The 18,154-nt window shown below is 45.4% G+C and overlaps 1 protein-coding gene across 1 annotated transcript; it reads left to right on the forward strand.

Moving 5' to 3' along the window:
- The first annotated feature begins 714 nt into the window (after positions 1-714).
- On the forward strand, positions 715-17,349 carry CEL (carboxyl ester lipase). Its single transcript, XM_035102192.3, has 11 exons — positions 715-870; positions 1,289-1,439; positions 4,581-4,703; positions 6,611-6,808; positions 7,322-7,452; positions 8,152-8,259; positions 9,377-9,494; positions 11,479-11,665; positions 12,299-12,502; positions 14,769-14,966; positions 17,066-17,349. Exons 1-11 carry the CDS (start codon positions 811-813, stop codon positions 17,259-17,261), a joined length of 1,674 nt encoding a protein of 557 aa, XP_034958083.1. The 5' UTR covers positions 715-810; the 3' UTR covers positions 17,262-17,349.
- Positions 17,350-18,154: the final 805 nt, after the last annotated feature.

Here is an 18,154-nt window from a genome sequence, read left to right on the forward strand (position 1 = left end):
TATAGATTATGGGTGTTATATATGGGCCATGTCCTTCTGTGGCAATTGCAAGTCTTTCAAATGGGACCATTGGCCTTGTGGCTGCCTTAGTGGTGACAGTTTGCTTACTGGGGTAGCAAAAAAAGTGCAGATTTGCAGAAGTAGCAGCCAAGGGTTTGTAAGTGTCCTTATTTAGTCCATATTTTTTGGTCTGATAGTGGTGTATTTCTGTTATAAAAGTCACATAACTGGTATAAACCTTCTGTTCTCCATCTGGCCACATCAAATTGTCAAGAAGTGTTGTGAAATTGTGGGTGGAAGGCGAGGGCTGCCAGAGGGGACAGTGCTGGAGTTAGAGGAGTCCTGCCTTCTCTTTCCATGCATTAAGAATGGTTTGTGTGAATCACATAAGAACTTTTGGCATGGTTCTAAATGTTTGCTTTAAAAGGATATGCTGAAGTTAGAATTCCCTCAGTTAGTTGTTTCCAGCTGAATCGTTCTGAGAGACATAAATGTGGGGATTGATCCTAATATTTCATCTGTACTCACCTCCTCATTTATAACTCACAGCAAGGGTTGGATGTGAGAGAAGTGCCAGCTGTTGAATGGATGGGGACAGAACTCAGCTTGTGTCAAGGTAAGTCTCAAGGTTACCCCCCCCCCAGTCACCCCACATTTACCTTGGAAGTTTACACCAAACTATTTGGCAGCCCCATGGAACCTTCCATGACGATAGTGCCGCTCCCTGCCACATGCAGAGATAAGGTTTGAGTCAGGTTTGGGGTATAAAGTGACCTACCTGTACTGAGGAAGTCCCATTTGGAGCACACTATGGGTCGCTGGGAAGTAATGTGCCTTGCCCTCTGCCTGGGCGCAGTGGGGGCAGCAAAGGTAAGCATGGGCATCAAAATATTTGCTTAAGAGACCACCACCAAGCTGCTGCAAACCATTCTCTTAAATCCATGGGATCAGAGGGGCTTAATTTTTTTTTAAGTGTTCTTATAGAGTTATACAAGTAGGTCTACAACAAAATGTTGCTGCATGGAGCATTTTCTGTTTGAGACTCCCAATGATTCCATTCCATTCTCCCCCACTTAGATCGTTTTCTGTTTCTTCCTAATATGCTCAGTCTTCATTTGGCTACTTTAGAGGGTTTCCACTGCCTAAGTGTCCATTTCCTCCTGCCGGCCCCAATTAAATGTGTGTGTGTGTGTGTGTGTGTGTGTGTGTGTGTTGTGTGTGTTGGTTTGGCTATATAAGTAATGGCACATGAAACTCAAATACATTTATTTCCCTTTTGTTGGTTTAGCTGGGCATCGTGAACACGGAAGGAGGTTTTGTGGAAGGCGTCAATAAAAAATTGAGCCTTTTCGGGGATTATGTGGACATCTTCAAAGGAATCCCTTTTGCTGCACCTACCAAGACTCTTGAAGACCCCCAGCCTCACCCAGGCTGGCCAGGTAAAGAGGGAGCGGGGGGGGGGATGTCTGCACTTTCTTTTTTAAACATTTTATTTAAAATGTATTTTATTTTTTACAATGTCTGCACTTTCAACTACTAACAATGCCCCTATGAACATTCCAAATGCTGAAAATGGTTTTACATCGTTATATTAGAAATCCTCACAAGAACCGTGTAAGGTGCCCCTGTGTTTTTCCTTCCATAATTACAGTGGGGTAGGGCTAAGATTGAGAAAACAGCACCTGGAGCTGGCATGCAGAAGGTCACCTGTTCAATCTCCTGTGACATATACAGGTACGCCTGGGAGAGACTCCTGCCTGAAACCCTGGAGGGTTGCTGCCAGTTGGGCAAGATGAACCAATGGCTTGAAGCACTGAGCTTAACCATATGGCCTACCTGGAGTGACTCTCCTATGAGGAACGGGTTAGATCTTGATAAAAGGTGCAATGCAGGAGGACTTGGGTCATCAATTAGACCTCTATAAAATAATTCAAAACAGACATATATGTGTGCTTCACTCTTTTGCCACATTCAGGGCCTGAGTTAATTTTTCTAATGAGGTGATTTGCCAAACATAGCTGTCTCATTTCTGCAGAGAGACCTGTCCCGTTCTCCCCAAGCTCAAGTTGTCACTACCCAAAGTTGCTACTAAAAAGTTGCTAAAAAAAACTTCGTACAATTTTGAGATCTCGTTTGGTCCCAGAAACAGATTCGGCTCTGTTAATTGAGGTGTTATAACAATCTCCGGCTTAAGAATGACGTTTAGATCAGAGGATAAACAATATAATTGCAACTTGTGCTGGTTTCAAGGGTTCTGTCCATGCACAAAAATCTCATGTACCCAAACCTTTGTAGCCACCCTGCAGCTAGCAAGTGGGGGGGGGGGGAGGAGAAAGAAAGGTGTATTGAGCAGGCATCTCTCACAAGCAAGGCAGAGAGCTTAAAGCCTCTTTTTTGTGCTGAGTCTGCTTGGGTTATCCGGCTTAAAAAGAGCTTTGTAAGCTCTCTGCTTTGCTTACGGGGAGGTGGGCAGGGCCATTAGTTGCACCAACTATGGAACCCAGGTGGCGCTGTGGGTTAAACCACTGAGCTTGCTGATCAGAAGGTCGGCAGTTCGAATCCCTGTGATGGGGGGAGCTCCCGTTGCTCGGTCCCAGCTCCTGCCAACCTAGCAGTTTGAAAGCACGTCAAAGTGCAAGTAGATAAATAGGGAAGGTACGGCGGGAAGGTAAATGGCGTTTCCATGTGCTGCTCTGGTTTGCCAGAAGCGGCTTTGTCATGCTGGCCACATGACCTGGAATGTCAGATTGCCAAGGTGACAATGTCAGATTGCCAAGGTGGACGGGAGGAGAGTTGATATACAAAAAGGGGGCAATAAGGTGGTCAGGACACCTTGACTAGCAAGACTTATTAATAATATCGTACCATGCACACGGGATGGGGGTGGTGCTGTGGTCTAAACCATTGAGCCTAGCGCTTGCCGATCAGAAGGTTGACAGTTCGAATCCCCGCAACGGGGTGAGCTCCTGTTGCTCGGTCCCAGCTCCTGCCAACCTAGCAGTTCGAAAGCACGTCAAAGTGCAAGTAGATAAATAGGGAAGGTACAGCGGGAAGGTAAATGGCGTTTCCATGTGCTGTTCTGGTTTGCCAGAAGCGGCTTTGTCATGCTGGCCACATGACCTGGAACCTATACGCCGGCTCCCTTGGCCAATAATGCGAGATGAGCGTGCAACCCCAGAGTCGGTCACGACTGGACCTAATGGTCAGGGTTCCCTTTACCTTTACCTGCTTGGGTTATCCGGCTTAAAAAGAGCTTTGTAAGCTCTCTGCCATTAGTTGCACCAACTATGGAACTCTTGCATGATATTTTGCGGGAACTTGGATGGCCCTACAAGATCTCATGAAAGCCTCCCAGAGCTAGGCACTGGGCAGGCCTTGCCCCCATGAGCGTAGAGGAGAACTTGAAAATTCATTTTGCACCCGGTAATACCAAAATCCTTCCTTGGATTTAATTTGTGCCCTTTCAACGAGCACGCCTTGAAATCATGTGAGTTAAATGTGTGTATGATGCTGTCATACTGAACTCATAGAGAAAATATGTAGGAGGGCAAGAACTCTGGCCACAGAGGTAAAATAGTGCTGGATTAATGGTTCAAATGATTCAAATTTTTCAAAAAGCCTCTTTGGATAGATTTATTTCTTGAGGTTTATACACCAGGTGAAGTTTATACACCAGGACAGGGCCCTGTTTCGAAAAAGACTGAGAGTTAGTTTGTAATATATAAAATAGAGATTGGGTGTGTTCTAATAAATACTTAAAGAGGCAGTGGTACACATTCTATCTTAAGGTTGCAGTAAGGGGTATAGCAAATTACAAAAAGGGAGTAAAATCCTGATAGTTATTTAAACCTCTGGGGGAAACAGTATTGAAAAGATGGATGAATCTAGTTTCTTGTTGTAGCAGAAGTTTGTCAGTGTTCTTGCGATGAAAGCGATCTGGAGATGGCTTCCAAATTACAAAGACCAAAAAGTATTTTTCTGTGTGTTGTTTATGTTGCATGTAATGTTCCACTAACGGTGCTTCCACAATTTGGTTAAGTATTCTAGATTGGTGTTCATTGATCCTAAGTCTTATTTGCCTGGAGCATTTTTATCAATTATTCAATGTCTTCTTGCCAATCCTACATATTTTCTGTGTGCACTCCAATCAAGAACTCCAACTTCTTTAGTTATTGTCATACTGAACTCGCCTAGAAAGGCTGCACTTCTTCGGCATTCCTGCCATACATGTTGTTAAGTTCTTATGACTTAAGAGCAACCACATCAACAGACTGCTCAAAGTGACAATTGCCAGGGTGTCAAACACTTCTGAGTGCATGCCCTGTGGCTCTACCTCTCTCTGTGTTATTCCCCCAATTTTGTTTTGATATTTCTTTTGCTGTATTGTGATTTTGCGTTTCTCTCTCTCTCTCTCTCTCTCTCTCTCTCTCTCTCTCTCTCTCTCTCTCTCTCTCTCTGTGTGTGTGTGTGTGTGTGTGTGTGTCTCAACTGGAACTATTAGAAAATATAAAACAAAACAAGCTTCCTTCTGGATGCCAAGCTGACAGTCCTGTATGTGTGTTCATCAATTTCTCTCTCAGGCACCCTGCAGGCCAAGGAGTATAAGAAGCGTTGCATGCAGTCCACACTCACCCAGACAGATGTGCGCGGCACCGAAGATTGTCTTTATCTCAACATCTGGGTCCCCCAAGGGAAAAAAGAAGGTCGGTGTCCTTTAGAAAATATATTGTAGAGTTGGAAAAGGTTCAGAAAAGAGCAGCCAGAATGATCAAACGACTCCCCTATGAGGAAAAGTTTGTAGCATTTGAGGCTTTTAAGTTTAGAGCAGTGTTTCCCAAGCTTGGGTCTTCAGCTGTTTCTGGACTACAACTCCCATCGCCCCTAGCTAGCAAGACCCAGTGGTCAGGGATGGTGGGAATTGTAGCCCAAAAGCAGCTGGAGACCCAAGTTTGGGAAACACTGATTTCGAGGAAAGATGAGTGGGAAGTGACATGATAGGTGTTTATAAAATTACACCTGGCATTGAGAAAGTGGACAATTCCCCCCCCCCCCAATCTTCTCTTGTAACACTAGAAGCTGAATGTTGGAAGATTCAGGGCAGAGAAAAAGTCCTTCTTCACACAGCACATAGTTAAACTATGGAACTCACTCCCACAGGAGGCAGTGATGGCCACCAACCTAGATGGCTTTCGAAGAGGATTAGACAAATGCAAAGGGGAGAAGGTTGTTCATGGCTACTAGCCTTGATGGCTATGCTCTCTTTCCATGGTTGGAGGCAGCAATGCTTCTGAATGCCAGTTTCTGGAAACCACAGGAGAGGAGAGTGCTCTTGGGCTCAGGTGCTGCTTGCTGGCTTCCCACTGGGAGAACAGGATGCTGGACTAGGTGGGCCACTGCTCTGATCCAGCAGGGCTCTTCCGATGTTCTTTGGCTGATAGCTGGGGCAGAGCATGGGGTCTTGTGCAGATGTCTTCCTCACTGTGCAGTGGCATGTGTTAATTTGTGGGAGGGAGAGATGCTGTTTCTGACTTTCATTGCACTGGGTCACAACAACAGCTTCTTCTTCTGCTTCTTCTTCTTTGGCGATCACTCGTAGCCGAGTAAGATTGTCTTCTTCCATGAACACGGTTTTAACAATGGGTCCGTAAGTGACCGTGGAGGCACCAATTCTGGATCCACACGTCCTTCCACAGTGGGGACATTGGTTCCCAGGCGGGAGTTGATCACGGTGTGGATTTGCCAAGCGTGCCTTCCTCTTAGCACGTTTCTCCCTCGCGTCAGTTGTCTTTTACGACCGCTAGGTGGTGACCGCACTGGGCGCGGTAATCCAGTCAGGGGAAAAGGGAGGCAGACTATGTTTAGGGCACCTTTTCTAGCCCCTCCCCCTTCTCGGGGTGAGCAGAGTGGGTCCTAAAAAGGACTGCTCGATCATGGATACAGCTGCCTCATTCCTTGAGTCAGAACGACTGAATCTGTATCCACCATCCATGTGCCGGTTCATGACTGGGGGCTTCCAGATTTCACGATCCTGCCTCCGTTAACAACAGCTTGCATGAGAGCTGGTGGGGGGGTCATGTGATTTCTTGCCACACCAAAATCGGTATATCATTCCCCACTCTCCACTTATCCAGAGGATGAGTGGCATATTTGGGAATCCTCATGGAGGCATTGTATCCTTTAAACTGGGGTGGGAGGGGGGGCCTCAGCCTTCCAGCCCCCTCCGTCTGGCCATGGCGAAACTCTGCAGTTACACCCCTCACCAACCCTGCCTTGCACCCTCTGATAATGCCTCTTGCTTTCCTGGTTAGGGAACAGAGAACAGTGTGTGACCGTGTGCAGAAACTAGTCCTGCCATAGAAAAGCTAACATTTACATTGGTTGCTTTGTCCACTTTTGCCGTTGGCCCTGTCCACCACTGGCATGTGGCTCCCAGGAGATTACCCAGAAAAGAATGTGGCCCTTGGGTTAAAAAAAACAACACTCCGGCACTCCTGCTTTAAATGTTGTGCCCCCATCAGTCATCAATGGATATTTAGGCAAAGATCTTTGAGTCTTGGCTTCCTGCTGGCTCACGCCTCTTCTTCTTCATCCTTTCCCCTTTCTGCTTCAGTCTCCACCAACTTGCCGGTGATGGTTTGGATTTATGGGGGAGCCTTTCTCTGGGGTGGCGGCCAGGGACCCAACTTCCTGAACAACTACCTCTACGATGGGGAGGAGATTGCCACCCGCGGAAAGGTCATTGTGGTGACGCTCAACTACCGCCTTGGGCCCCTGGGTTTCCTCAGCACAGGAGATGCTAGCCTTCCAGGTAAGACCTTTCTTTTTGGGGGGTGTATTTCTCCCCCAACCCCCTGCAGCTGCAGTCCTTTTGCATAAGTTAAAGTTTGTTTTGCTGTTTCCCTCCAATCTTTGCATTAGGAGTTGGGAACCTGTGACTCTTTGTAGGCTGCTGGACTTCAGCTCCATCATTCCTCTGGACGCTGGCCATGCTGGCTGAGGTTGATGGGAGTTGGAGTCCAAAAACATCTGGAGCGCTGCTGGTTCCCCATCCCTGATCTACACCTACATGTGTATATGTACCTGACAACTGAGAATCACACACAATACATCTAGTCTACAAAATCTTACGGTGTTTTTTTAATGCTAAAGGTTCTTTGAGTTGCTTTTCCCGGTCTGGCCTCACAGTGGTCTGGCTCAGAAATGCCCCAGCTGAGTATTTATTTAACTGAAATACTTATGTCCCACTTTTCTGCTTGACAACAGGCCTGCAGGCTTACTGCCAAGGGTGTATGTGTGTATGACTCCGGCTCTTTTCTTTCAGGTAACTATGGCCTCAAAGACCAGCACATGGCCATTGCCTGGGTCAAGAGAAACATAAAGAACTTTGGAGGGGACCCCGACAACATCACAATCTTTGGAGAGTCTGCTGGGGCCGTCAGTGTCTCCTTACAGGTGTGGGGTTCTTTCTTTCTATTTTTTTTGTTAAGGGTTTACTTTACTTTAATTTTAATTTTTCCTAGGTGTGGGGCTCTTGATTGGTTCAGGAGTTGAGTCACAAGGTGTCTTTTGTTATTGTGGCGGAAGAGCTACTGGAAGAATGAGTGGCAGCATGGAATGCTGGGAGGAGCAAGAGACTGAGAGGGTCTGCTGGGAAACGGCAGTTTGGGGGAAAGCTGTAGTAGCTCAGCGGTATAGAGCACCCCTTTATTCTGAACTTTGAGGACTAGAATCCTATTACAGTACAGTGGTGCCTCAACTTACGAATTTAATCCGTTCTGAAGGCACCTTCGTAAGTCGAAAAATTCGTAAGTCGAAAAACGCCATTGGAAACGTGATTTCCCATAGGAATGCATTGAAAACGGAAAAATTCGTAAGTCAAAGCAACCCTATCTAAAAATTCGTAAGTCGAAAAATCCCTATCTAAAACCACCGCAGTTTTTTTTGGGATGTTGAGACATTTGTAAGCATGCAGCCATTACCCCCATTCGTAAGTCGAAAGATTCGGTTGTCGAGTCGTACCAAGTACCACCTTCTGAGCTTTATTTTTTTGTCTTCTGCCGAGCTTCACGACAGACCAGTTGTCTGACTCGAGATAAAGCATCTTCCTATGATCTCAAATGTCTGTCTTCTGTCCCTTCTCTTGCACTGTAGATGCTGTCGCCCTACAACAAAGGATTGATCAAGCGGGCTATCAGCCAGAGTGGAGTCGGCCTCTGCTCTTGGGCCATTCAGAAGGACCCCCTCTACTGGGCTACCAAGGTAATGCAGTGTCAAATTGGAGAATTTTCTTTCTTTTTTCAAAATGTGTTTTTTATTATTATAAAAAAACAATAATTCCGGAGTAACACAAGAACTGCATCCACAATAAAAAAAACAAGAAATTATGATGCACTGAATTCTGAAAAATTATAGATAAAATGGAGTACTTTTTATGATGGTGTGAACTGATAACAAAGCAGAGACAAGTGTACAAAACAACTACCGTATGCCAGGGGAACAAAAATCCTTGGGAATCGTATCTCCCCATCATGAGCATTGTGAACCTGGAGGGAGATGTTCGCTTTCCTAACATAAGATGAACTCAATGAAAAGGTACCAGGTGACTGAGAAATAATATTTAGATTTTACACACCTGGCCTGCTTGTTGTGCTCTTGTTCTTTTCTCAGGCAGTGCCCGATTCCATGCTTTACTTCCCTAGGCTTGGATGGTAAAAGGGGACCGATGCTTCCAGTGTTGTGCTATCTTCAGTTGTGTAGGAGTCACCAATAGAACAGTTAAACCTTTGCACAGCACTCTTTGCATGTTGTATGTAAGAATTATGGATTTTGAAGGGATAGGCTGTGTTCTTTGGCTCGTGAGGTACAGTCATACCTCGGTTTAAGTATGTTTTGGTTTGAGTACTTTCAGTTTAAGTACTCAGCGGACCCGTCTGGAACGGATTAATCCACTTTCCATTACTTTCAATGGGAACGTTTGCTTCAGGTTAAGTACACTTCAGATTAAGTACGGACTTCCAGGACCAATTACACTCATACTTCGGGTTAAGTACGCTTCAGGTTGAGTACTCCACAGACCCTTCTGGAACGGATTAATCCACTTTGCATTACTTTTAATGGGAAAGTTCACTTTAGGTTAAGTGCGCTTCAGTTTAAGTACTCCGCGGACCGTCTGGAACGGATTAATCCACTTTCCATTACTTTCAATGGGAAAGTTCGCTTCAGGTTAAGTATGCTTCAGGATAAGTACAGATTCCCGGAACCAATTGTGTACTTAAACCAAGGTACCACTGTATATGATTTTTGGAAAATGCCCATTGGGAGGTGGTCTCGTTTGAACATGAACTGGCCTGAATTTCTCCTCTGACTCTTCCTGCAGGTAGCTCAGAAAGTTGGCTGCCCAACAGACAACACCACAACCCTAGCGAACTGCCTCCGGGTCACCGATCCCAAAGCCCTGACTCTTGCTTACCACCTAGACGTGCTTAATCTGCGCTGTAAGTTGTACTTCAAGTGGTGAGGTGGGTCTGGGAATGGGTCTCACTGTAAACTGTGAGGAGCAACAGTCTTTCCAGAGACTCCGGAAAGCTAAACAGAAGTGTCTTTTTAAAATTAATGCTATTTATTTATTTTGTAAAATCTTTATATATCGCAAAACTTTTAAAGTAGTTTATGAAAAGAATAAATATATGACATTATCCTTAAAAAATAAACCCTGTTAAAAGCAACAATTAAAAGCCTTCAGCAAATAATTAAAACCAATGATAAGCTAAAAACCGGATTAAGACACATTCCAACACGCTACGTGTCTGTGGATAGGTTTGTCAAAGCAAAAATGTTTTTGGCAGGTGCTGGAAATGGTACAGCGAAGGCGCCAGCCTGCTGTCAAGGGGCAGGGAGTTCCATAGTGCGGTTTTTTTTCCATGTTTTAAGATCGATTTTTGACAAATATGGAATGAACGTCATGTGGCGCCTGTAACAAGGCCAGTTCTGCATCACACACACAAAAACGCACAGATAGCACATAGGATTTGAAAAGTGGAAAGGATCTGGGAGGTCACCTAGCATGCTCAACATTGGAATTAAAGGTAAAGGGACCCCTGACCATTAGGTCCAGTCATGACCGACTCTGGGGTTGCACGCTCATCTTGCATTATTGGCTGAGGGAGCCGGCGTATAGCTTCCAGGTCATATGGCCAGCATGACAAAGCCGCTTCTGGCGAACCAGAGCAGCACACGGAAACGCTGTTTACCTTCCCGCTGTAGCGGTTCCTATTTATCAACTTGCACTTGGACGTCTTTTTGAACTGTTAGGTTGGCAGGAGCAGGGACCAAGCAATGGGAGCTCACCCCGTCCCAGGGATTCGAACCACCGACCTTCTGATCAGCAAGCCCTAGGCTCAGTGGTTTAACCACAGTGCCACCTGGGTCCCTCAACATAGGAATTACTATTAAATAATAAAAGGAAGAAGGTGAGCGCTACAGGCAGAGTATTAATTGCCATCCCAAAGTGTAAGATTTGCTCTTACAACAAGGCCCTTTGGAGGAATTCACAGTGGCCAACCTAGATGCCATTTCTAGGAAGCCCACAAGCAGGATCTGAGCATAACAGCTCTCTCCCAACTCGTGATTCCCTGCAATGGGTATTCTGATAGTTATATACAGTTAACTTACATTTTACTTGTGCACATTTAGCTTCATGTGCTTGGCATTATTTATTTATTTTTAATTAACAGGTGGTGGGAAGTGAGGGTGGGGGTCCAGGAGAAATAACTTTGGCAATCCCACCCGCCATTAAACCCAATGCATTTTGACTATACACTGGTACCTCAGGTTGCAGATACTTCAGGTTACAAACGCTTCAGGTTACAGACTCCTCTAACCCAGAAATAGTACCTCGGGTTAAGAACTTTGCTTCAGGATGAGAACAGAAATCATGCAGCGGCGATTTCCAGAACGAATTAAGTTCTTAACCCGAGGTACCACTGTTTTGACTTCAGGCATGATCCCTGGAACGTAAGCCCAGTCACCTATACAGTGGTGCCTCGCTAGACGAATGCCCTGTAAGATGAATTTTTCGCTTAACGAAGAGTTTTTTCGAGTGGAGGTTGCCTCGCTAGACGAATTCGTTTTGTGAAAAATTCGTCTAGCGAATCGCAGTTTCCCATAGGAATGCATTGAAATTCAATTAATGCGTTCCTATGGGCAAAAATAATAATAAAAAATTTCAATGCATTCCTATGGGATTCGTTAGCGAATTTTTCACAAAACGAATTGACTCACAGAACGAATTAAATTTGTATAGTGAGGCACCGCTGTATATCATTTTCTGTTTACCACCATATCCTATATACCATGAGGACTAGAAATTTGCAGTTCAGTAGCTATGCTGAAGTATAGCATATGACATCCCTCCTGCAGGATGCAGGGCGTCCCTTTCCTATCCTAAACAGTCCAATTGGTTCTCTCCTCCCCCTGCAGATCCTCTCGTCCATTACCTTGCCTTCTCCCCCGTGGTTGATGGAGATTTCCTCCCAGATAGCCCAGAAAATCTCTTTGGCAATGCCGCTGACATTGACTACATCGCAGGGGTGAACAACATGGACGGGCACTTCTTTGCTTCAATTGACATGCCTGCTCTCAACCGCCCACTAGTGAAGATCACAGCGTAAGGGGTGGGGTGGGGGAGCAGAACCTGATTATATGTGGGTGGAGGAGAGGACAGCCTTGTCCTGTGGCATAAGACAGAGGTGGGGAAGACCTTTGCTCCTAATTTCCTAATTTATATCACTGAATGCAAAAAATGGGGGGGGGGTGTTGTTTCCATATCTAGTATGTAGGTAAAACTACTGATACACACATGTTTTAGAAACCATAAATTGGTGGTTTTGACCAAAAAGAGTGGCTGAACCCTTTAATTCTGAAAACCTCAGGTTTTATGTTGGAATAGATCCAACATTAGCAGAAAGGGAGAACTTTTGGATGGGCACACAAACACCGCATGGCCTCAACCCGGAGGATTGTGCCAGCCTTTGCTCAGCTTCAGCAAATGTAGTCCCCCCCCCCCCGAGCAGTCCACCCTCAAAATTCTAGGATAGCCACCTTGAAAGATGCTCTCAACAGTTTTGAGAAGTTGATAAAGGTGGAAGCTCAAATATTTTGCTATAAGAATTTGAAAATTTCTGTTTTGCTTGCCACTGCAATTAATAGATAAAAGGTGTGTTTTTTTTAACTGCATCCTACCAGGATACAGAACAAACTTGCCTGACGTGCTGCTTGATGCTTTTGTTCCTCTCTGCAGAGATGACCTGTACCGTGTGGCCCAGGGCCTGACTGTGGAGAAGGGGGTGGAAGGAGCCAATGAAACCTTCTCCCTCTACACCCAGGTGTGGACTGACAACACAAACCAGGAAGTCATGAAAAGATCTGTAATAGACCTGGAGACAGACTACATATTTCTGGTGCCTACCCAGCAGACACTTGGTCTCCATTACCAAAATGCCAAGTGAGTGTCTCTAGAGGGTGGAATGAGGTGGTAGCTAGGGTTTCAGAGAGAGAGGGACTTGCTGGTTAGCCAGTATCTCTGCTTGCAGTGGTACTTTGGTTTACCAACTTAATCCGTTCCGGAAGTCCGTTCTTAAACCAAAGCATTCTTAAACCAAGGCATGCTTTCCCATAGCAGCGGGGGACTCAATGGAACACACTCAACAGGAAGCAAAACATGCTCTCATTCCGAGGCAAACTTCACAAACCAAAACACCGGGTGTGCAGCGTTCTTAATCCAAGTTGTTCATAAACTAAGCTGTTCTTAAACCAAGGTGCCACTGTATTTCCATCCTGTGTCCTCCTGTGTCTTTTTAGTGGGGTTCTTCTGCACTTGCAAGGAATCGATCCTTAAGTGTGGCGGCGCCTACTCACTGGAACTCCCTGCCTGTTGATATTAGGCAGACCCATTCGAAGTATGGTTTTCAATGCCTGCTCAAAACTTTTGTTTAGGCAGACATGTAATTTTAATACATATATTTGTTCTTACAATGGTGGATTTTTGCCTATATCTGGATAACATTTTCTTATGTCAGCATGTTTTTTAGCTCAGTGGTTAGAGCATGGTGCTGATAACACCAAGCTTGCAGGTTCGATCCCTGTATGGCCACAGCTGCATATTCCTGCATTGCAGGGAGTTGGACTAGATCAGGCACCCCCAAACTGCGGCCCTCTAGATGTTTTGGCCTACAACTCCCATGATCCCTAGCTAATAGGACCAGTGGTCAGGGATGATGGGAATTGTAGTCCAAAACATCTGGAGGGCCGATGTTTGGGGATGCCTGGACTAGATGGTCGTCAAGGCCCCTTCCAACTCTGCAATTCTATGATCAGTATTTATTTATTTATTTTATTTATTTGTCGCTTTCCCTCCCACTAAAGTGCCTCAAACCAACTTACACTGTAAAAACAAAGTTTTGTTTTCTGAAGAATTATTTTACATTGCTTTATGTAAACTGCCTTTTCTGGGTGGCATAACAACTTCAGTTTTCGGAAAGGCAGACTTCCTCTTCATTTCCCGGAAAGCGTATTAAGATCAACAAATGAAACCCTCCACCCCCATTGTTCAGCCTGGACACTGAGGTCCAGCTCCAAGGGTCTTCTGGTAGTTCCTTCACTGTGAAAAGTGAAGTGACAGGGGACCAGGCGGAGGGCCTTATCAGCAATGGCGCCCACCCCATGGAACACTCTCCCAGCAGATGTCAAAGAAGTTAAAATAGCTGTATAACTTTTCATAGACATATGAAGGCAGCCCTGTTTCAGGAATCCTTTTTCTCCTTTCCCTCTGTGTCCCCCCCCCCATTTTTTAAAAATTCGTTTTATATCAACAGTTGCAACAACAGAAATAACACACTACAACAACAACAAACAAAACAAAAACAGTACAAACAAACTCTTATTTTACCATCTATTTCTCTAACCATTGTTATGTGTTCCCTCTGTGTTTTTTTTAGAAGCCGCCCAGAGTGGCTGGGGCAACTCAGTAAGATGGTTGCAGCATAAGAAATAAATTAATAACATTAGTTTTCCAAGGCCCAATTATTATTAGCTTGTGGTAAGGCAGAGATTACCTTTTCCTCTACTGGCACTAGTGTTATGGACTGCTGTCCCTGCTGATGTACAAGAGGCACCATCTACACTGGTGTTCTGTCATCTTTTAAAGATGTGCCTCTTTGCAGTCCCCTTAATTTATTGACCCCAAGTCTCCTCTTTTAATTGCTATGCTGTTTAAACAAGTTAACCACAAGTGTTGATATTTTAATGTTTTTAACGGGGCTATTTTATTGTATATTTTAATTTTGACGTCCATTTAGCAATATGACTATTAAGGGTGTCAGTCCTCCTAATGAGTAGACCCGTTTTAATTAATGGACATATAAGTTAGTCATGGATATTAATTTCAGTGGGTTAATCCTGAGCAGAATTAACATTGACTACAAAACCGAAGAAGATTGTGTTGCTTACTAGTCCTATTTGGAGGAGACCCACTTAAAGCAATGGGCAAGACTTATTATTTGTATTATATTTATTTATATCCTGCCTTTTATCCAGACTGGGACTCAAGGCAGCTTACACAAATTAAAACAAGACAGATAAAATATAGAAAGCTAAAATAATATAAAATATGTCCAGTAAGAATGTTGGGAGGGGAGTTTGAGTCCCAGTGGATTTTGCTGTTCCTTTCCTTACTCACCATGTCTCTCTCTCCCTCTACCCCCTCATTTTAGGAGTGCCAAGACTTACAGCTACCTGTTCTCCCAGGAATCGCGAATGCCTGTCTACCCCAGCTGGGTTGGTGCAGACCACGCTGATGACCTTCAGTATGTCTTTGGGAAACCTTTTGCCACTCCTTTGGGCTACAAAGCTCAGCACAGAAAGGTTTCTAAGGCCATGATAGCTTACTGGACAAACTTTGCCAGAACAGGGTAAGGCCTGCTCGACTTTGTTGCCAATGTCCTTCTCCCAAACCCCTAAACACGAGACGGTAGTCCTTTAAAACCCTATTATTTCTCCTCACTGCGAACCACCTGCAAATTGCTGAGGTCAGACCACTCTGTGCAACAGACCTCATTGCTGAACTGTTTCTATCTTCAACCCAAATCTCTCCTCCTGCAACAAGCCCATTTAAACTGGTTCTATCCTCAGGTGGCAGGAAAAAAAGAACAGTCTTTGCCCTCTTTTGTATGACAGCCCTTCAGGTATTTGAAAAGTTGTGGCTGAAACGCCCGTTGCAACAGAGCGCACATGTGTTGCTGTTGCACTCAAGTTCTGCAGGGGGGGCTTCTCATAGGGGCTTCTCATCTGGTTGATTGGTGTGAGAACAGGGTGCTGGACTAGATGGGCCCCCTTTAACCAACTGCAAGGCTTTTCTTATGGCGGTCTGTTGCAACAGCGGAACCTCCAAGCCTGGGGCAGTCTACCTCTCAATACCAGACAATGGGGAGCCACTGGAAAGTGCTGTTGTGTTCGGGGGCTGCTTGTAGGGTTTCCCATTGAGACACCTGCAGTGGCTACAGTGGAAGCAGGATGCTGGGCCCTTTTTGCTCTGATCCAGAAGTCAGGCTCTTGGGTTTTAAGTGGCATCATGTCCCGAGTCTCTTTTTCTCCAGGCTGAACAGACCTAGTCCCTTCAGCCTTCTCTACATAAGGACCATTTCCCATACTTCGGACGCCTTTGTCCCTGTTTGTCTGAATCAAGGATAGTCAATAATATGGTGCCCTCAAGATACCGCTCCCATCCTCCCTCACCACTGGCCAACCATGGCCGGGGCTGATGGAAGTTGTAGTTTAACAACTACACCATGTTGGCAGCCTCTGTTCTAGATTTGGAACACAGGAAGCTGCCTTATACCATTATCATACTTTTGGGCCATTTAGTTCAGTATTGTCTACATACTGAAATAATAATAATAAATAATAATAATAATAATAATTTATTTATTTATACCCCGCCCATCTGGCTGGGTTTCCCCAGCCACTCTGGGCAGCTTCCAACAGAAAAATGAAATAAAATAATCTATTAAACATTAAAAGCCTCCTTAAACAGGGCTGCCTTCAGATGTCTTCTAAAAATCTGGTAGCTGTTTTTCTCTTTGACATCTGATGGGAGGGCGTTCCACAGGGCGGGCGCCACCACCGAGAAGGCCCTCTGCCTGGTTCCCTGCAACTTGGCTTCTCGCAATGAGGGAACCGCCAGAAGGCCCTCGGTACTGGACCTCAGTGTCCGGGCAGAACGATGGGGGTGGAGACGCTCCTTCAGGTATACTGGACAGGTATGACTGTATTAGCAGTTCCTAGGACCTTGTCCTGTTCACCTCTGTATAGTTCCATCCTTATTTCAGACAGTGTAGTAGATTGCAATGTTTAGCTGGTAATAACCCGTTCTGGACCCAGGTGGCGCTGTGGGTTAAACCACAGAGTCTAGGGCTTGCTGATCAGAAGGTCGGCGGTTCGAATCCCTGCAACAGGGTGAGCTCCTGTTGCTCGGTCCCAGCTCCTGCCAACCTAGCAGTTTGAAAGCACATCAAAGTGCAAGTAGATAAATAGGGACCGCTCCAGCGGGAAGGTAAACGGCGTTTCCGTGCGCTGTTCTCGTTCGCCAGAAGCAGCTTTGTCATGCTGGCCACATGACCTGGAAGCTGTCTGCGGACAAACGTCGGCTCCCTCGGCCTATAGAGCGAGATGGGCGCCGCAACCCCAGTCGGACAAGACTGAACCTGATGGTCAGGGGCCCCTTTACCTTTAACCCGTTCTGGACAATATATTGAGGTATCACCCAGCCCTACTGCCTGGTGCAGAGATAGACAACCTGGTGACCTCCTGAATTGTTGAGCTATAACTATCAGCAAAAATGCCATTGAGGTTTGAACCAGGAACCTTCTGCATGCAAGGCTCTACCGCTGAGTTACAGCCCTCCCTGCCTCAGCTTATGAGATGCTTAGTGACTTAACATTACTTAAGCTGGTGCTGTGCCAGGCACAAACCTTCCACTGAGTCTGTGTTTGTATTCTCCACCCTTTCCTAGTGACCCCAACAAAGGGGAATCGGATGTCCCCATTGGGTGGGTGCCTTATGATAATCAGCACGGCTACTACCTGGAGATCAACAAGGACATCAACTACGAGTCAGCGAAGCAAGGCCTGAGAACTCCTTTCGTGAATTTCTGGAGTGTCGCCTACAGGAGCCTGCCAGACACAATCACCACCTTGGACGAGAAATAGAAACTACTTGGGAACCAGTCGCTTCAATTTGTCCAAGAACCAAAACCAACCAACCAACCCAGATTCTGAATAAATGAATAAATCTTAACTCTTTGCAGAGATTGTGAGTTTATTTGTTCTTTGCCCTTATTCATAGGCCATCCAACCTCTGCTTACAAACTTCCAAGGATTGTGTCTCACCTTTAGAATTCTGGACACCAGCCCTGGTAGATCCTCTTGCTCTTTGCAAGAGTTTGTAAATGACTGCCTGCTTGGCTCCAAATGAGGCACCCCACTGAAGGCAAAATGCACACCTGTCACATAATTAGGAGGGAGGGGATTCATGGACAGAAAGCAGAGTAGCAGCCCCTCTGAAGGAAAGTGAACTAGCTACATCTCTGATATCTGAGGGAGGGAATGTCCCACTCTGTGTGTTCTTCCAAGGTCCATTGTATGGCCACACAAATCCAACACTCTCACCCTGAAAGAGGAGTTGTCAGCTGGGTCCCTAGACTTAGGCCCATTAGTTCCAGTCGATCTGTTTCAGAATCACTTGTTATCTACAGTGCTTTTTTTCTGGGGGTACGCAGGGGTACTATGAAAAGTCGTTTGTTTTCTTTATTTCATATTTCTTACTGTTGTTTTAACTTCAGAACAGTTGAAACTTTAAAAATATAGCCCAAAAGTTTCAATTTCTATGCAGTGTAAGAGAAAGCAGCAGTTCCTTTTCTTATTCTCCTGCTAATCAGTTTCACTGGATGAGCCCACCTGAATAACAGTGTTACCAGAGGGGAGGAAAACAACACCTTTCTACCTACCCCATGCAGTTTTTTTTATTAAAAAAACAACCAGCATGCCTCTCCCCACTCTATTAAACAAAGTGGTGCTTCCAGGTGGGCTCAGCGTGGTTCATT

The sequence above is a fragment of the Zootoca vivipara genome, chromosome Z2 (assembly GCF_965207765.1).
Source record: "Zootoca vivipara chromosome Z2, rZooViv2.hap1.1, whole genome shotgun sequence".
NCBI classification, from domain to species: Eukaryota; Metazoa; Chordata; class Lepidosauria; order Squamata; family Lacertidae; genus Zootoca; species Zootoca vivipara.